Genomic DNA, 21,772 nt, shown 5'->3' with positions numbered 1-21,772 from the left:
GGATCGAACCACATCTGAGTGGGTATAAGAGGAGCTGAGTGCTCGAACGGCCGCTTGACTGTCGGTGAAAAAGCGGATATCCTCTAGTGATATTCTATTTTCTAAGAGAGTTTTCGCAGCATACCAGATAGCGCATACTTCCGCTTGGAATACACCACAGTAGTCGGGTAATCTAAATGATAGATTGATGTGAGGGGAATTTGAAAAGATTTCAAATCCCACTTTACCGTCTTGTTTTGAACCATCTGTATATATAATTAGAGGGCCATCGATTTCGGTAAGATTTGTCTTCCATTCTTCCCTAGTTGGGAGTGAGCAGGAGAATAGCAAGAGTGGTGATGGAAAACTTGCATGATAGTCTATGTCGGAAGAGATAACAGTGTTCCTGTTCAGTATGGCCGAATGGCCAAGATACTTATTCCATTTCGATATGGCATTCATGCGTGTCGCTGCTTTCGCTGCAATCGCTTTGCTAGCCAGATCGATAGGGAACAAGTGAAGCAACGTATTTAGAGCCTTAGTAGGTGTTGTACTTAAGCATCCTGTTATCAGGAGGCAGGCTGTTCTTTGGACTCGATCAATTGCGGCTATTCTACACCGTTTTTCGAGTGCTGTCCACCATACAACCACACCGTAGAAGAGTATCGGTTTGATGATCGAGGTATATATCCAATAAATGATCCGAGGTGAAAAACTCCAGGTTTTGCCTATAGCTTTCTATTATTTGTTATATTTTATTATTTTATTATAATATATTTGTTTATATATTATTTCATTGAATCGACAAGATCTTTTTTAATTCTGTTCCAGTTATTCGCTCTATACAAAATATTGGAATTTGTTTTTAGATTCTTTTAAATGTTTTAATATTCATTTTAATCAATTTTTTATTTCAAATTTTCCATAAATCCAACATAAAAATTAGCATTAAATTGCGAAAGTAAATATCAGCAGATTCAAATTGAAAATTCACGCAGTCGATTCGAGGGTTAAGTGCCATCTACAGTTCCCATTGTTTTCGAACACACATTGCCAGAAGTTCGTTTACAGGTTCAAGGATTTTCAAAAGTATTTCTTAAAATGTATGTTTGCTTTTGTTGTTTGTTTGGCATTGCGAATTATTACAAAGCTGTGCAAATAATGTAAAGAAAATTGTATCTATGCACTTTTGACAAAACAACTCATCCGCTTATAGCAGGTTTAGTCAGTTAGTCAGTTATGTTCTTTCATGGACAAATTTTAAATTCTTATAAAATTTTTATTTGGATGGATTTCTAAACCAAGCATTTGCATGATTAAAAGTTCCAATATTGTATTAGAATCCAGTAACTTAGAGCTTAACAGATGGAAAGAGCTAAGCCGCCTAAAGTTGTTTTATCAAAAGTCCACAAGCTTCCGACAATTTAAGACGCAAGACGTTGTTAAATAAATATTTAAACTTGTGACAGATGCCATCAAATTTTAAGTTCGATTAATTTTATTTTAACAGCTTTCTTTAATTGGCATAGAACATGCAAAGTAAATTTCAATCATTTTAAAATGCACGAATATTTTATGAAAGTATTTAAGAACTAAAAAAAAGGTTTAAAGCTATTAACTATTTATTGACAGTCAATTGTGATTGTGAAATTTTTTTTGCGACAAATATAGCAAAAAGGTGTTGATTAATTAATATTTACACTGCCTTCTATTAAAAAGTGTGTGTGGCTAATTGCTTTGTAAATAAGCTATTAATTTCGTGCATACTGAAAATTTTGCTATGTTTGATCAAAGAGCTCGTCTAAAATTGTGTGATCCTGACTAAATATACTTTGCAAAAGCATTTAAAATTTTAACTTTGGCCTTCAGGGACCAGAAAATATCGAAAACAAATGTAATGATTGATTGATGAGGTTTTGCAGGCAGTTTGCTTTGACAGCCGTGGTGTGGCTCACTCCGGGTGCCTTTGGCCAGGCCAAAAAACAAAAGTCTGAGACAGAATGTTCGTCGCAAGAGACCGGAATTGTAAAGAAACTACTCTTGGTTTATGGCATTGCATGACAATTCACCGGCTCAAGCACCTCATCTTGGGCGAGATTAAATGACCAAACAAGACACACATTCCTCTGGTCTACTTTTCACAACTTGAGTTACAACTTCGAGGAAAGAGTTTCAAGATGATTGAGGCAATAATGCAGAATTCTCAGGAGCTGAACGCGATTCTACGTGGAATATCCAGTGATTTTTCTTGTAGCTTATAGCTTATCATTGCGAAAACTAGATGAGCACAAAACTGGAATCTATTGAATTCAGAAGCCATTTATAGTATAGGAGATACTGCAAAACCGCCTATGTAAGCGCTGCGATATATAAATACCATTATAAATACTATTTGTATATATTGTACCTCGAACTCTCAACATTTCCCGACTCAGTTGTTAAAAGCATTAATGGTCTAGGCAAGAAACTAACTTCGGCCTGTTCGGACTGTTAACAGCACACACAGTTGTTCAAAAGACAACAGAAATCTCTGTTTGATTTTAACACAACTCTGGTACTAAACGGTTCACACTAGTAGCATTTTTAGGATAACAGAAATACATTAATTTAACAGAGCAACTGTTAATAGACATTAAACGGCTAACATACAATAAGTTGACTGCTACACATTTAGTTAAAGTAGAGAATGTTAATGAAACATTCTCATTTACTCATTACATTCTCTGGTTAAATGTTAAGGAAACATTCTCATGCATTCATTAACATTCTTTGGTTAAAGGTCAACAGTCTAATGCAATTTTGAAATTTTCCAGGCTGTTAAAATTTAAAGTTGTACAATTTCAATACGAAACTTTGCTATTTTACATTTTAATTAATTAATTTAATTGATTGGTGAAACCGAGTCTGAGTCATGGATGAAAATCAAGAGTGAATTTGGTTGAATTTTCATACTTAGTTTAAAATTACCAGCTCTTTTCTTTCATGGTAACACAAAAATTATGTTCAACGTTTTTTGCAGTTGAAACAACAAGAACGCCGAACCAACTATCTGCTTTATAGTGCATAGATATCAAATACCAAAATAAATAAATTACAGAGTGAACGAAATGAAGTGTTACCTATTCAAAACACAATAACTTTTTTGTGCGAAATTAGTTTTTATTGATTTCAAAGACAAAATTGTTCAAAAATGATTACAATTTTAACATATATTCACTTTAGCTCGATATGACCACCTTTGACCTTGACTATAGCCTTCAAACGGTCAAAAAATTAGTTGCGTGCTGCACGAATGTGATCTTGAGGTATTTTGGCCCATTCTCGTATAATCGCTTTTTTCAGCGCATCCATACTGGCATATTTTTTAGTCCTCACCTTGCTCTCCAAAATGGACCAGATGGAATAGTCCATCGGGTTTGCGTCTGGCGAATTCGAAAGCCATTGTGTGGACGAAATGAAGTGTGGAACATGTTTTTATAACCATTCTTGGTTCACACGAGCTTTGAGACGGTGCCGAGTCCTGTTGGAACGTCCATGGTCTACGACCAAAATGTTTGCGTGTCCACGGCTCTAAAGCAGCTTCTAAAACATTTTCCCGATAATAAGTCGCATTCACTTTGACACCAGACTCGATAAAAACGATTGGAGAGCGTCCATCAGCGGTCACTGCGGCCCAAACCATTACATGCGATGGGAAATTGCTTCGAGTGGCCATACGTAGGCTCAAATTCTCGTAAGAGCGTTCGGTCAAGTAAACACAATCATTTTGAGTGTTTATGAACTGCTCAATTGGGAATTTTTTTTCATCAGAAAACACAATGTTAGGAAATTCGCTGCAAACGCAACAACTCCTTTGCTCTTTCGTACCGAACTTTTTTTGCTGGGGTGAAAGATCGTGTGCTTTTTGGAACTTGTACGCCTTGACCTTGAGCTCATTTTTCAATATGCGTCGAATGCTGTCTTGCGATATTTTCAGTTCTTTGACCATTTTTCTTCCACTTCGTCGTGGATTTCGTTCAAGTCGAGCCTTCACTTTCCGAACCATTTCTGGCGTTGTTGCGGTTTTTTTTGGTCCACCTCCATAGCGTTTTGCAATGCAACCAGTATCTTTGTAACGTTTTATAGTGCGATACACAAACATTTTATTCAATTTGAGGTGACTGAGCTCACGAACAATGGCTGGTTGTGATTTTCCAGCCAAATATAACGCAATCACACTATTACGTTTGAGTTCTATCACAGAAAAAAAAATTCAACAAAATGGAGACGCAAATGCTTTTGATGGCTTATAAACAATATATTGAACTGTCATTAGAACAATTTTGACGTTGATGTCATGAGCATGAGTTTTACAGATACAATCAGTCTGAAGTTGGTAACACTTCATATCGTTCACCCTGTATTTATGAAAATTTTTACAACTCTAACTTAATCTTAATTGATATTAAAAATAGCTACGCTTTTACAGAATTTGTCGCTGATTATTTTCAAGTTTGCTGCGACCTGTCCTTTCGAATGCTAAATAAAGTAACGATTAAATATTATGGAATTTGAAAATCATAAAAAATTTGCCTGATCTTTTTATGAATAAAACCGTACGCCTTCAGTCTATACATAAATGCTGATATCGCAAATGCGTAATTCAGGTTAAGTGCAAGTTCATCGATTTCGCTTTCGTGCGGGATTTTCAATAAAACAAAAAAGCAAGTATTTCATTAGTTCAGTATTTTTTTCCATCCATTCATATTACCATACAAAGCTAGTCAATGAGAAGTGATATAATATATTTAATTAATTAAATAATTGTCGCATTCACAATAATCAAATTACTATGAAAAGATTCCACCAACGGAAAATCAACCTTAGTTTTCAAAATCTACGCAAATCGTGCCGGAAGGCAGATCAGAACGGCAGACAGCTCAAGTAAAACGACAAACTGTGGAACCTTTGCTCCCGGAGATTTTGTACGGTCTTCAACTACCGCAAGAATGCTCGTACGAGTAAACTCAGGAATACTCTATTCTTTCGCCTGCGACAAGCGATTGTGTGGCTTGGTGATAATGTCTTATCAATTGTGCTCAAATTTATTTTAAATGATTATTTGTAGTATAATGCCACTAGCCTGTTGGTAAAGGCTTTAAACCCCACGCGCAAGCCGCTTTTGTGATGTACTTCCTTCATAGTAATTAATATACATATATAAAGGGTCTTTCAAAAGACGCGCCTAGATATCGTTTCAAAAAAAACAAAACAAAAAACGTAAAAATTTACATACATAGATTCTTTGAGGATTCACAATTTTTACTCACAACATACAACTCTTAACAATTATATGTAAAAAATCACCATCATCATCAATTCCTTTTATCCCTAATAGAAATAGGACCTCTGAGGTTTCAGAACTTCTTCTTTTCTTCTTGATTGGCGCGATTTTGGCCGCGTTTAACAAAGCTTCAGAACTAGCTTCAGGTTTCAGAACTATTTCCATATAAACACAAATTCTGCACCTCCAAATCTGTCGTGCATGCTGCCGTAGCAGGCGGATTTTCCACATTTCTGAGTACCACTTGGAGGATGTATTCCTCGCAGGTTAAAATGCGTGTTTTTATATTTGTAGCTCGAAAAACGTGGAGTACATCCATAAGTTACAAGCCTAAGAAAGATCTAGTGAGCTCCACGAGTAAGCTGAGCAGATACTCAATAGTACGATGAGGCCGCTTCTAGTCTGAAGAACAGACGCCTTTGGCTGTGGCTCCTTTCGAGAAAAACGCTGCGAACTTTAAACTGTATATGTCAAAGTAGCCCTCCGAAATCCTCCCTGGATACCTCATTGTTGTTGTAGCAGTACCTTTACCCTGTCAGTGTAGTGTAATCACCGGTCGTCTTCGTCTGACTCATCTTGCGGTAGGCCCAGAAAACTTGCTATTTCGATGGGTTGGGTCCAGAGAGAGAGAGAGGGGTGTTAGATGAGTAGGTACCCCGTCTTCTGTCATGGTTGCTGAGATTCCCACGGTGCGCCAATACGAATTGAGGTTTTAGAATACTGATAGCTGCTTCCTCAGATTTCTAAAAACCCCTTACACCTCCCGATATGTGAAACAATCGATTCATGAATTGTTGAGAACTTCGAGATCACTTTGCGCTATAGCAGTAATTTTCTCAACAGAACGTCCACTTTTGTTCTGCCAGTCCGTTTTCTAACCCCGACAACTTAAATTGTCGACTCATTCAGCTGATTATTTCCACCAAAAAAATAAGGAATTTGGAATTTGTTGTTCTTTAAAATGGAGCATTTTCATAATAAGATTCAATAATTTTAAGGAGTTGTTCTAGTGGGTAAAATTGTACAACTGTATACTTGAAAAATGTCAAAGATGACAGAAAAAACGTTCCCACGACAATCGGTTCTGCATTAGCGGGACGACCCGGATTTATATCCGGCCAAGGACGTCACTTCAGCAGCATTCCCCGTATATGAATTTTTATGCTGTTGCAACAACAATAACAACATGGCAAAAAGGTACCGCATAGCAATTATTCAATACTAGCATCTAAGCGTCACTTTTGAAAGACCCTTTTTATACATGTATCTACATATGTACATATATACAATAGTACACATTGAATTGGAACAAGGGACCGAGATTAAGGCGCGCAAATGTGCACTTGTGGATTTGTGTAAAAGTGTGTAGACATACATATGTACATACATATACATATATATATGTATACAATTTTTAATCAATTGAAGGCGTTACGTCAATGGTACGTCGAGTGTGATTGGAGGAAAGAACATCACGCGATTTTGTGTAGAATTTGGAATCTGGCTTTATCAGCGCAAATATACTTTTGTTATTTGGAAGAATTAAAAACGCATATGTGTGTATGTATGTATGTATGTATGTATGTATTTATATATATATGCATATATTTATGTATGGCTGCAAGAATTTTTGCTACCGACCACTGTATGCATACATAGATATTTACGTAGTAAAAAATGAATTCACTGAATGAATAATATATAAAATAAATACTATAAATATTCACCGTGAACATTTTTTTTTATAAATTTTTTAGTGAATAAGGATAATATAGAGGAATGTGCGAAAGTTGAGAGCAGCACGTAGATGTCATATTTGTTTTATTGTACAAATTTTGGAATGCATACGCGTACTAATAAGTCAATAATTTATAAGTCATATTCTCTATTTTTTTCATTTCATTTCATTCGACTACTACATTTTCTTTTGTATACAAATTTTTGTTTAAGGTGAATGGCCACACATACAGCCATGTTTACAATTGATTTTTGCTTCTTTTTAATTTAACAATTTATTTTTGGTTTGTTTTGTTTTTAGACAGACGCAGATGCATTTGTTTATGTACGTAAACCTACCCAATAGATCCTATTTGTTGATAGTGTAGCTGCTGAGAATTAAGGCTCGTGCGATGTTTACATGCATAATGTAGTCATATGCAATATGTATGTATGTATGTATGTATGTGTGAACACATTGTAAACATGTAATAATATACTTTTCGTTTATGTAACTAGACCTTAATTATTGTAGACAATTGCATACATAAGCGTAAACAAGTAGCGATTGCCCATAAACAAACCATTTTTTAACAAAAGCGTCATTCAAGGAGAATTCATATAAAAATTGCAACGAAAGTACATATACATTGTTTGTTTTTGCAATTTGGAGGTTCAAATGTCCAAAACAACAGATTACTTTTTACGGATTCCATGAATTGCAATCGAATCACTTTAATATTCAAAACACAAGAAAGCAAACAAACAATGCAGCCGTTCTAACAACAACACCTTGTTTGGATTCGGCATTGGCGTCATTTTGCAGCGAGACACGAGCGTGGGAAGTTTACCTGATGTTGTTGTAATAGCATAACATTCCCCTAAATGTTTTGCGAATGCTGCTGGAGTAACCGAATATGTATATGCGTGTATGTAAATCCGAGTAGTAGAGCCGACAGTAGTGGAAATGTTAGCTCCAGCCAAGGCGCATTTATTACAGGTGATGGCATCCGCCCAGCTGAATTTTACGCCGTAGATTTGAATAACGTTGAAATTATTTGTTTTGTTTACATCTGTGTGTTTACTTCGCCATTAGTGCACATTGAGAATGTATAGTTGATCATTCAAATAAATATCTAAAGTGAAATATTGCAAAACAAAACATGAAAGTGTATTGGGCTTGAAAAAGTTAAGCGGGGTAAAGAACGCTTTTTTGGCGTTCATGTAGGCGAAGGGGAAATGGCAAGTGTGGAGGAATATGATGATGATTTCAAAAAGCAAAAACAAACTAAATGTATGTTTTTACTAATATTATATGTGCAGATTTACACACGGCTACATCTGGAAGGGAGACACTGAAAATTCTCTTTTCATGTTTAATTCGCGGTCGCACGGACAAAATTGTTTTCGGCAACATTTTGACGGTTCGTTCCGATATATTCTACAACCCGCTAACATGTAAAGCGGAGAATGTTCGTCAACAGTTTCTTAAATATTTCAATGAAGAATGCAAAGTGATTAAATAATAAATCATTTTTTTGTTTTTTTCTTTCATATACATATGTACAATATATATAAATTTTTGTACTTGAATAAAAAAAAATTAAATCAAAAATACTTCATATATAAATAATTAACTTAAAATTAACTTGAGTATTCGGATGTTTGTCATCGTTGATTTCTTTCGTTTGATTGAAAACCAAAACATAATTCAGAACTTTCTCCCGCAAAAAAAGAAAACAAATGAAGCAACTGTCAAAAATTGCTTTAAGATTGGAAATACGAATGAGAAGCACAAAGCGTGTCGCTAGTACGGGAGACAAATTCCCTTCCCTCTTCCGCAGCCGTCCTTCTCCACGAACAAAATGTTTCCCTGTGTAAATGGGCCCTGTGGAGATCCGTAAATGAAAACGACGTTTAGACATTATATGAGAAATAACATCTGTCACCTTGTATGTATGCACTTGTATGTGCTGAGCGGTCAGTGTCGATAAAGAGTGTAGTGAGAGTCGTAGTCGATGTCAGACAGTTGAGAAGCACACGTAAATAAAGAGACAAGCGGTCAAAATCAAGAATTAATTAATGTGTATTAATTATTGGATAGGTAGGTTGTTACAAGCCCTATGCAAATGCCATCACCTGTAATAAATCCGTCTTGGATCTAGAGTTTTACTCAAAACTTCAGTGAAGTCGTCTACATTAATCTAATATTTGTTTTAATTAGATATGCCTTTGTATTAACGTTACTTAACTAGCTAGCAACTTCTATAGAGGGAAAAAGAACAAAGTGCCGTTTTTCATTTACAGCTTCGCAAACAAATTTATTACACCCAGCGCATACGGATCTGCTAGAAATCGAAAATGGTTTCACAGACGGCAGTTTGCCATTATAAAGTCCAAAAAAAATTAAGGGAAAGCAAGAAGTCCCTGAAAATATAAATAAAAACAAACTCTCGCCAAAAATCATTTTATCTTTCAACATGGCCGCCCTCCCCCTTTACATATCTCGTCACCCATCATCCCACGTTTCAATCATTTTTCGACGTCAGCCAAATGATAGCATTTATCGAGGCCTTCGAAATTGTGTGCATTTAGTTGTTTGCTTCATTGACCAACTCTTTATTCGACAAAAAAATTGTATCTACCGCCAAACCACATCTACAATTTGTGAATAAGTCTGGAAAATACGATTTGCGAAGAAACATTCCGTAAACGAATTTAAGCCGTGCCGTAACTTTTACTTCGAGTCGTCGTCGAATCAATTCAACTCGTTTAAAATACGTAGGCAGAGAGCAGAAAGTTGTACTTTTTATTATTTGTAATCAGACGTATTTTTATTCAAAAACTTAATTTTAAAAAGCATAGAAGTTTTTGTCCCTTTGTTGAAATTCTGGATCCACCATTAACATAAAAAATGAAATACTATTAATATCCAAAAAAAATTATACTTTTAAACTAAGAAACACGTCAGCAACAATGAAATCATACGAGTCATACAGACATTGTATCTGCAGCTTCCCACTATTATTGTTGTTACTGGCACAGCATACACGATACATTTTTGGAGAATGCTGCTGACCATTTAAATCTGCTTCGCTCTTCTTTGGTTTAAATATTCTCTAATTTAGATGTTCTCCGATTTCAAATACAAATTTAGAAGCTTAGTTAAAAAAATGATTTCATTAATTTCCTAAATTTGCTGCATTCCACTACTCTCACCCCCTTATTTGCGAAATTTAAAACCAACCAAACTGCTTAAATAAGCAAATGCATTTTTTAATCAAGTTGCCAGACATGCGCAATGTGTGTAATTACTTTTGTTGTTGTACAACAAGATGAGGTATGATGAGGTGGTCAGTCACATCACGTGATTTTTACGTATCTACATGCATTATTTTAACGCACCACACCACAATAAAATCAACAAGACATGAATGGCTGCACTGAGGACCAACCTCAGCCAGTACGGCCAATGTACATTCATGTACAGTCGACGTAAAAAAAAAAGTGCTTACCATATATAGACAAGTTTTAACTGTTTATTTATTTGCTTTGTAATTTCAATTATTCTTTTATAAAAACACAGTTCATACTACAACAAAAAACAGATAAAGCAAAATTTTTTGTATAATTTGCAAAAATTCGGCAATTTTTAGTCTAATTTCTATACTTCCTACTCAGAATTTTTAGAAAAATTTCGGGTATGCAGTTTTATAAATCATTGAATTTTAGTATAATAAAGTTCAAGTTTTAAGGAGGTCAAAGATGAATTTTAGAGAATTTTTTTTGTCGCGGTCTTGTGCATTTTCTTCATTTAACAACTACTGCACATTTTTTATATAGAAGAAAACAACCAACACAGTCAGCAGAAAAGCTTTTGAAAAATCAATGCGAGTTTTGAACAACTTGAAACTAATTCCAAATTTGACACCAAAATTCAATGATCTAAAGGGTGTTTTTTTTAGAGGTTAGGTTTTCAAGTTGGCACTACTTTTTTCGTAGATGGTCTTTTTGACAGCTGTCACTTGATTTATGCTCGGTTTGGTTTGCCATTTCATAATGAATAGACTTACACCTGAACAACGTTTGCAAACGTGCAAATTTATTACGAAAATAATGGTTCGGTTCGCGCGATGCATCGCGCGCTGCGTCCAATATTCGGTCGACATAATCGTCCATCAGAGTCACTAATTCGATTAACCATGGATCGGTTTCGCACCACGTTTGCTCTAGTGGATAATACGCATCCTCCGAGACGTCGTACAGTGCGCACCGAAGACGCTATTGCTGCTGTGGAGCAGAGTATCGAAGAAGACCCGAATGAGTCCATCCGCCATCGCGCGCAGCAATTGGATGTGCCCATCCACTTCATGGAAGATTTTGCGGAAGGCTCTTGGTTTGCGGGCTTAGAAAATCCAACTCGTGCAAGAATTGAAGCCGAACGACCATCAAGCGCGTCGCACGTTCGGTGAATGGGCCCAAAACGAGATGGCCACCGATCCCGATTTTCACAAGAAAATTTTGTTCAGCGATGAAGCTCACTTTTGGTTGAATGGGTATGTCAATAAGCAAAATTGTCGCATTTGGAGTGAACATAATCCACAAGCCATTGCTGAGACGCCGTTACATCCTCAAAAAGTCACTGTTTGGTGTGCTCTATGGGCAGAGGGAATCATTGGTCCATATTTTTTTAAAAATGAAGCCGGCCATAATGTTACAGTCAATGGAGAGCGCTATAGAGCCATGATTAATGACTTTTTCGTGCCTGAATTGGACAATGTCGATGTGGGCGACCTTTGGTTCCAACAAGACGGCGCTACATGCCATACAGCCAACGCAACAATCGATTTATTGAAGGAAACTTTTGGTGAGCGCATTATCTCGCGCCGTGGACCTGTGGCGTGGCCTCCAAGATCGTGCGATATAACACCGCTGGACTATTTCTTGTGGGGCTATGTGAAGTCGCTTGTCTACGCAGATAAGCCCGAGACGATTGACGTCTTGGAAGAGAATATTTGGCGCGTTATTGCTGACATACGGCCCCAATTGCTGCAAAAAGTGGTCGAAAATTGGGCCTCTCGGCTGGAATTTATTCGAGCCAGCCGCGGCGGCCACTTGCCCGAAATCATTTTTAAAACATAATGGCAAACCCTTATCTTTATAATAAAGCTAAATTCTTGGCCATAACATTAAATTATATACGTTTTATTTCATCTTGGAAACCTAACCTCTAAAAAAAACACCCTTTATAAAGCTGCATACCCGAAATTATTCTGAAAATTCTGAGTAAGAAGTTTAAAATTTTTATGAAAATTTGGCGAATTTTTACAAATTCTATACAAATTTCGCAACTTTGCTTTAAATGGTTTTTTTTTTTTTAGTATGAACTATATTCATAAAAACAAAAAAATTGAAATTGCAAAATAAATAGTCAAAACTTATCAATATGTACATCACATTTGTTTTTTGACGCTGACTGTATGTGCGCTATTATTATATACATATGTACATATGTACCTACACTTCAAAGAGCATTAATCGGAAGCACCGAAAGAAATGCTAGAAACTGTTTAATAGTTTCCCCTTTTCGAACACTAACAAATTCATGCATGCATACATATGAATATACGATGAGCAAAGAAAGTCAAGTCTAAGGGGAATAACAGCAATAAAATTTCAATCAGCGACAATCTGTTTGTAAATATTAACACTTAGCCGTATTGGGCTGGTGTGTGACTACCATTCAATAGAGCCCACACTCGAAACCCCGAGCATGAAACAACAAATGATAAAAACAATTTCTTTTTTTTTCTAATAGCTGTTGCCCCTCGGCAAGTAATGGCAAACCTACGAAAGTTTTTCTGCCATGAAAAAGCTCTTCACAAAAAACCATCTGATGTTGCTGTGGCAGCATAAACATTCCCCATACATGTACGAGAAATGCCGCCCATCTGTCGTTCAAACCGCGCACTACAAATAGGAGAAGGAGCTCGTCACGACGCAAGGGGTGTAAGAGTCAATTGTTATTATTATTATTATTACTTTTATACCACACACATCCCATCATGTTCCTGCACACATCACGCCACAATTAGAAATCACATTCAAAGCCAAAAATAGATAAACAAAATGAATCAAGAGGAAATGCATACATATTTGTTGATGCCGCAGTGTAAGATTTATTTCGCAGTTTACATTTCTAAAGATTACTATGGGTATTTATAATTTATTTATTTACAAATATATGTGCATACGTGTGTATTTATGTGGGATTGAAATCCTAGAGCTTTTATTTTTCATGTTTAAGTGCGTATTTTATTTATTTGCACTTAAGATTAATAGCATTTAAATATTTAAAAATAGTATTAAAGAAAAAAACAGAAAATGAGTAATATTAAAAGCGCTCATGAACTTAAGCAAAATAGTTCAATCGCAGGAACTGAGGTGGCCTAAATTTATATTCGGCCAAGGACTGTTAGCACAGAAAACGTTATTTAATTTAAATAATTTTCTACGAATAATTCCAGAACTAAGTATAACAAGGCAGAATATGCTATTTTTTATAATTTTTATTTTTTTTCTTTTAATTTCTTATAATTTTTTTTTTAATTTTTTTTTAATTATTTTTTTTTTTAATTTTTTTTTAATTTTTTTCCTTATAATTTTTTTTTAATTTTTTTTTAATTTTTTTTTAATTTTTTTCCTTATAATTTTTTTTTAATTTTTATTTCTTTTTTTTAATTTTCGTTTTTTTAATTTTTTTTTTAAATTTTTTTTTTTCAATAATTAAAGTAACTTAGCCTCCCTCTTAGTTAGAAGTTAGTGAATTTAGTTTGAGAAATCTCTTCTGGCCGAATCAGAATATTGTTAAAAATAAACAAAAAAATATTTTGTTTATGCTCAAAATGGTTGCTTATAGCTGCATTTTGTTCACACAAATAAAACGTTTTAAGAAGAAGAACTATACATTCGGTTCTACGTTACCGGAATGACCCGGACTTCCATCCGGCAAAGGACCTGTCACTCCAGCAGCATTCTCGGGTGTTCCAAGACGGGCTTGATCCAACAAAAGTTGAACGCCGAAGCACTTTAAAGCAACTGTGCCACTAGTGAAACTTCAAACAGTCAATTCTGAGTGGAATACATTTGTTTGCAAGAAGTTTTCGGACAATTAAGGAAAACCAACCGCAGCAGCCGAATCAGCCTTCTTCAAGAAAAAGCGTGATCTCTTTATCGGCGTCCACAAATATAAATTTAATGGGTCATCCGTCTTACAGCCCTGCTTTGGCACCTAATGATATTTTTTGTTCCCTAATATCAAAAAACTAAAGTGTGCGGCCAACATTTTTCAACGCCTGAAGAAGCTGTTGCAGCTTTTAAACAGCTCGTTTTGGAGGCATTCACTTCTGAGCGGCAAAAGTGCTTCCAATGAGAATATTTTGAAAAACAATAAAGCCATTTGCATCATTATTTTACTGTGTTTTCATTATTTAGCGTAAAATACAAAAGGCAACCTTCATAGCTCCAGAAGAAATTAATGGAAATTTCGTTTTAGAAAAGCGGTTTTCCGCGGCATAATAATGAATTCTTCTGAAACAGATCTAATAACCATTTCGCTACCTGCCACCAAAGTAAGAACATTCCATCATATCAAGAAAAACATTTTTTTTTTTTGCCAACCTTTCAATACAACTTTTGTGCAGCATTTAAGGGGTTATGTACGTCCAGAATTTTTAGAAAATCAATTTTTTTTTACAGATTATTATTCTTTAGAGTTTTAGGTGTATTTCTGTGGAAGTCGATTGTAAAAATTCCCCATAGATACAAAGTTACTATCCGGCGCGAGTTTGATGTGCGCAGGTAGCTGTCCTTCGTTTGAGGGACTTGAAAGTTTTAACTCGTTTTTCTCTCGAAACTATTTACTTTTTCTGGCACGGTCTGCATGATAACTCTTGCAGTTTTTAATATTTTTTCATGCGGTTTGTTTTTTAAACAATCTATAGTCTGTCGAACTGAATTTTTGATATTTTTATTAAAAAATTGTATAAACATAATTAAAATGTGACATTTATGACAGACTATAACTATTTTTACAAGAATTTTTATTTTATTTTACATTTGTTTTTTACTTTTTACAGATCCATCAACATTTCAAGGAGAAATGATGCAGACCGTGGAGCAACTTTTTTTCAATGTAATTTGGGTCACGTGATTTTTTATATTCTAATTTTTGTAAAGAAAAATTGAAATAAAATTTTCTATAAAGTTTAATTACTAATAAACAATGTACAAAATTTTTTTTATTTATTTCTATTGTCATCCCTTCCAAAAACAGTTTTTCGTTTAGCGCATTTTTCGCGCTGCTGGACGTACAGGTATGTAACCGCTTAAGTTAATAAACTACGTTTTTTTACTTTGAATATTATTAAATTCCCTAACAAACATCAAAATATATGTAAACATAAATAAGGCATCCATTATGATAAACTGTAAGCACGATTTAAAATATTTATTTAATTGTTTATACCAAAAAAAGTAAAGTCTAACTAACTAAATTAATATCGTCTGTATTTAACATCCATTAACGGTTGCAGAATTGTCATATTATACGCCACGTGAATACAGATGTGTAAATTAAAGAACAGAGTTCAGAAAATTGTTTATTTTTATTGCAAAATATTAGAAAAATTTTCCGCCATAAAAAATAGCTAAGTATGCATGCAAATTGACAAGCTGCTTGGCTAATTAAAAATTAACTTATTCCTTAGTGGTAGCAGAGGTGATTTCATTGCGATGCAGTCTCGCAATGACATGCATTTTAATTCCATATAATCAATAGCGAAGCTTTGTTGCTTTAAGTGGTACCGTAGACAAATGTATGAACAGCATGCATGTGTATGTGTGTATAAAGAGGAGAAAATAGTCTCATTGCAAAAGGGGGAGGTTCGGCTTAACGAGTGCAGTCTCATTTTCGCACATATCGAAAAAATACATTTGGATACCAACGTACATAAAGCGTCGCACAAAATATTTATAATGGACTGGTGCATATTATTGACACTCACTAAGCGAAATAGCTAAATGGGACACTGAACAAAACTTTCTTTTTTATAATAAAATAATCAGAGAGGTTAATCTTTTTAGCTTTCGACATAAGGGAAGAATAAAATATGTTAAAGGATTTATTTAAGCCTTTTATTGTAAAAGTTGAATTACTTTTAAGCGCATAACAGTAGTAAAATCTCCAGTTAAGCACATGCATCAATAATAATGTGTCACAAGTTTGCGGCATTCGTAAAAGTATTTCTGACTATGGATGTAACAATTGAATAAAAATTAGTAGAGTATTTCTGGCTCTGAATGTAACAATTGATTAAAAAAAAGTTCCATTATTACGTGAAAGTTAGGTTAAGTTACGGTGGTTCCCACTCTCCATGAGAATGTGGAGGGCCCATTTAGGCCTGGAGACCCATTGTGGTAACACTGATTTGGGCATAAGTCTCCCGCTCTCTTGTTGTACGTGTAGTGTTGCTGGAGTGGCAGTCCTTATAGCTCCTGGTGACGGTCAAGCATGCATGTCCTGCAGCTTATATGTGTACGTGTCGGGTGACTCACGAACTTGCTTCGTGTCACACATACTTGTTATCGGCTTTGGTGAAAATCAAAAATTTTAGATATTAAGCTGCAGGACATGCATGCTTGAGCGTCACCAGGAGCTATTAGCCGGATATATAGTAAATCCCTGTCGTTCTGGTTACACAGAACCGAATGTAGGGGGAACGTGAAGCCATTTTGTCTCTTTGATAAATGTCGAAAAATTGTGGATGGTTAGAGTTTAGGCAGCAACAGCAAGACAGCAAGTTTGGCAATAGCACGACAGTGACTGAGAAAGTGTTCAACACTATCCACCTTCTCCTCGTTCCGGCAGCTGCAACAGAAATCATTGGAGGAAAGCCCCATACGCTTACTATGTATTCGCTCTAGGGCACAGTGTCCGGTGATGCTGCCAACCAGTGCACTACTAAAAAAGTCAGGTATGACAAATGGCCTGAAAAGTACTGGACTTAACAAAGCAAACAGGTTTCCTTCGTTCAAAATTAGCTTTATTCATCAACGTAATTTCCCTCAAGAACAACGCAATCATTCCACCGCCACTCTAGCATTTCAGTACCACTTTTGAGCGAATGATTTATCTTTTGCCTCAAAATACTCCTCAGTATCAGCGATATAACCTATTCATTCGAGCAAAAATTCTCGCCGCCAAGCATTTTTTTTTTTGGGACTGCGAACAGCCGGTAGTCGCTGGGAGCCAAATCTGGTGAATACGGAGGATGTGGGAGCAATTATTCTAAATATCTTATTTTTGCCCACAGTGACACCCTCTATGGCCATCCCCCGGGATGGTATTGCTCACAGATTTCTTATTGGATCAACCCCTTGGGTTGATGTTTGGTGACTTCAGTTAATTAGAATTGCAAATAAAAAATAAAAAAATTATAAAAAAAAACACACCATCCGCTCCTAGGACAAACAAGTGCATGACGTGCCTCAGACGTAAAATGTACCCAAAGGGTTAAGGGGTTATACGCAGTTATGACTTTCAAAAAAATCGATTTTTTTTTTATTGCATTTTTGTAATGTACATACATATATTCAAAAGTATGCGCACGAAATTTGAAGTAGATCTAAGCAATACTTTCGGAGTTATACCTAAATATGTAGAGATGCCTCGGCACGTTTTAAGGTAGGTATTGAAACTTTAAACGTGTTTTTTTTCAAAACGGCATTTTTCAAGTCGGTGTACACGATATCTCGAAAACGGTTTGTTTGATCGGTCAACCGTTTTAACTCAATCTTTAAAGATACATTTTCTAGTAATTAATCGTTCCTTTTGTAAATCTGATACTTATTTTCCATTTTATAATCAATTTACGGCCAAATTTTAACGTAAAAATCGAAATCATTTCTTTTAAAAGCTGCCATTTTGTGAAAATTCACTATTTTGATTAGCCGAACGATTAATTACTAGATAATCTAATATATTAACAAAATTTGTTTGGTTTTTTGATTTCAGATAATCCAATCCTGAGTTACGATGTACACCGTAAATCGTCTTTTTTTAAAGGAGGATCCAGAAATCACCTGCAGCGCGCTCTATAATCAACATTTTCATAAATAAAAAAATTTGTTACGTTCTTGAAGGATGCTTTTATAACCGCCAAAAATTTTCAAATTAAAATATTCTGAAGTTTCTTCAGGATAAATCCTTGACAACCCGTCTTTTATTTGCTTCATAACTGCGTATAACCCCTTAAGGTCGGGTAACTGAGCCGGCCATTTCTTCAGTTGCCAACCGATTTCCTACTAGTTTTGCGGTGTGCTTCGAGTCTTTATCATATTGGAACAACCCTGAAAGTGGCATATTCCACGTTTGATGGCGAAGCATTGCACTTTCAAGAATATTTTTGAATATAAATCGATCCATTATGTTGTTTATTTCGGTGCAGGTGTGCAGTGGCAAATCACTACGCCATGCTTAACCGTACCTTGCCAATAAGACGGATCTCTAATCTTATTTCTTCGTTGGTGAACTTTCATTATTCCATTTGAATATTTCAAATTAAAGTTGGATTGATACGAAAATAGTAGAGCGGTCCTGCACTTCACTGACCAATTAATATATTCGCAACAAAATTTAAATGTTTTAGTTCAATTTTTCGTGAAATAAATGGGTTTTTAACTTCTCTGTGCCTAAATGTCTGATAATAATTGAAATCGTTTACGATTATAAAGTTATTATTATTAGTTCCATATGTTTTGTCCGGCACTGTATGTGTATGTATGTATGTGCATATGTACATGAAATCAGTGTTTGTTTAAATGCATAATAGAGGGCGGATATGACTTACTTCAAAATTATGCTTATAGAATTCACAGTATACTCGATTTTCTATATCAACCAGCGGATATAAACGAAAGCAGATATGTGTTATGTACATACATATGTATATATATAGTATGAAATAAGAAGAAATCTTGAAGATAAACCGTAACCAAAAAAACATAGTGAAACCCAATTTACAATCCATACATACATACATACGTACATATCGTATTTTTTTTTCATTCTCATGACAGTCAGTCCTACGCTACCGGGACGACCCAGATTTATAACCGACCAAGGGCTAACACTCCAGCAGCATTTCATCTACATACATATGTACATATATAGGGAATGTTGATGCTGCTGCAACAACAATCGTATTTTTTTAATAAAATGTTTTTAAACTAAAAATAAAATAAAATTTAACACCCGGCTCTACGTTTTATGAGCTTTGTCGAAAGGATAAATAATACCTTTGAAGCCAAGCCTGTTTTTGCACAAACCTTAAAGCACTGTCCCGCTCGTAATAAATAAAATTTAAAAAAATATATGTACATATGTATGTATGTATACCACCGATACTAAATATCTTTAACGTTCACAAAAAGGAATTCACATCATTAGCAATGTGGTCGCGGAAAAGCTGATAATAAATATGTATACGTCGTATCTCAACCGGAAAAGAGCAAACAAGTGCAAATAGGTTAAAATCGCACTTCAAGTGTTAAACACGTTTAAAAGAATTTAAAACATTTTGTATGGACAATGGCATACGAAGTGCTATCATTTCACATGTTTTGCCAACTCGGAACATCTCATGTCTTATCAAAACATAGCGGAACCACTGACGTATTACGTATGCATTTGTACATATGTATGTGCATTACCATCAAACTGGTACATGACTAACTTCGCTTATTGTATGACTGACCCTGGTGATACATTTTTATCGTTTTTCTACTTACAAATTTTGTTGACTTGCCTTGCAAAAACAATCTGATAACTGGTGCGTTTTGCGCCATAGCAGCAATACCTATGCCAGAGCTAAGGTCAAGGACACATGCAAATGCAACAAATACATATTCTATTTTTTATCTTTTACTGATACTCATGCTCTCAATTCGCTGATTTTCACGACAGACAATACATACACATGCATGCATACATAGGAGTACACATATGCACATATAGTGAACTTTAGTTTACCAAAAAATAAAATTTTTAAATTTGTGATTGAAATTTGTTATTGTTAACAAGTAATAAAAGTATCTCTTTCATGAATTCTGAGCAATTTTCCATTCTCATTTTATACTATCAGTAGCGCATTGAGAAGAATTTGTCTACAAGTGCACTCTAAAATGTGGCATACATTCTCATGCACACCCTCTGTTTAGAAATTTAGGTTATCAAACTCAAACCATTTCCAATGATTCCATAAAATGAAAGTATTGCGTAAGTGTACATTAAGAAATTCCTACACACAAATATATGTAGGCAAATGGAAAATTATGTATTACACACAATTTTCACTGTTTTATGAAAATACAAGAAAACAAAACTAATGGAGTGACTCACCATCCATCGCACCAGACGCGCACTTCTTTTTTCTCAACCGGAGGTTGGTCAGTTGTTTGCTGTTGCTGATCTTGACTTTGGCCGTTACTATTACTAGGCCCTTCGCCGGTCGCCACCTGGGCGTTGTTGATTCCATTGTGCAGCGCTTGACTCACTTTTTCACTCATTTTCTTGTCTTTCTTTCTTTTTTTACCGAATGCAACAACCGCTTTTCACACTAATTGATTTTTCGATTTCTGCAAGAATTTTCTTTTAATTATAAAATCGCTTGTAGCTTTTCTTTCAGAGAATTTCTTCCGCCTTCTATAATCGAATTTTCTTGTCGAAACAAGTTAACAACAATTCTTATTGTAATATATACTTTGACTTGCACAATGTTGTACGAATACGAAAAAACACAACCGCACAACTTAAGAACTGTGAAAGAATTATTTATACTCGACTACTTGTATTTTATATATGCCAAAACGCGCAACTACTTCGTCAATTGTTTGCTGAGTAATTTATTTAAACCTTTTTTATTGCCTTCCACTTTGTAACAAAATTCAGTGGAAAAGCACACTGGCGCAACAACAAAAAACACGTTGAAGTGGTTCTCATAAGGAAAAAAAAGAAACAAGAAACACATATGTCACCTTTTTTGAGTATAAGCGTAGTAGAAATGTAAAGTACTAAAGAAACGAACCCTGTCCAACAGCTGACTTCGAGCTGAAAGAGCTGCCGCAGTACACATTTATTTTAGTCGGAAAAATATTATATAAATATATTAAACTTTGAAATATCCTTATAGAATATTGAATTCTATCGTATTGGCAACGATAGTTTTGAGGTGTGTAAGTGAACTAAGAAGAGTGTCAAAATAGTCAGTTTTCGTAAGCAAAAATTAAAAGTTAGGTTAGGTTAAACTAAAGTAACAATAAGCATATATATACGTACATAGGCCTCTAATTAGATAAAATATTCTTAAGTTATTATAATCAATAATAAACACCCTAAATCCACCTTTTAACTAAAATAAGACTGAGCACAATCATTCATAGGACTGCAGTTGAAAAGGCCCTCTTGCGGGAATGCATAAATTTCCACAGAACTACCATCACGAGCATATAAGATGCTGTTGCAAAAACCATTGTAAAAATCGAAATCTGGAACCAAGTCGGAGTGTTGATGCCAGATGGAAGCAATAGTGGACAATTATGGAAGTTTAAAAAAAAAAAATACTTTCTTGCAGAACGCAAAGAAGTCACAGCACTTGGAAAAGTTGTTGAAGTATCAGAAGCTCATGATGATGAATT

At 35.0% G+C, this 21,772-nt stretch overlaps 1 protein-coding gene across 2 annotated transcripts in view; it reads right to left on the bottom strand.

Moving 5' to 3' along the window:
• LOC128864598 (ethanolamine-phosphate cytidylyltransferase) overlaps window positions 1-21,045 on the bottom strand; it is a 44,682-nt gene extending 23,637 nt beyond the window's left edge. The window contains exon 1 of one of the 2 annotated variants that reach the window (XM_054104349.1): window positions 20,478-21,045. In XM_054104349.1, the coding sequence (XP_053960324.1) occupies window positions 20,478-20,644 (167 nt within the window). In that variant the 5' untranslated portion in view covers window positions 20,645-21,045. The remainder of the gene's footprint in view (window positions 1-20,477) is intronic. The other variant, XM_054104350.1, reaches the window with a different exon arrangement.
• Window positions 21,046-21,772: the final 727 nt, after the last annotated feature.

Source organism: Anastrepha ludens, chromosome 5 (assembly GCF_028408465.1).
Source record: "Anastrepha ludens isolate Willacy chromosome 5, idAnaLude1.1, whole genome shotgun sequence".
Taxonomy (NCBI): Eukaryota; Metazoa; Arthropoda; class Insecta; order Diptera; family Tephritidae; genus Anastrepha; species Anastrepha ludens.
This window is presented reverse-complemented; position numbering and strand designations above follow the sequence as displayed.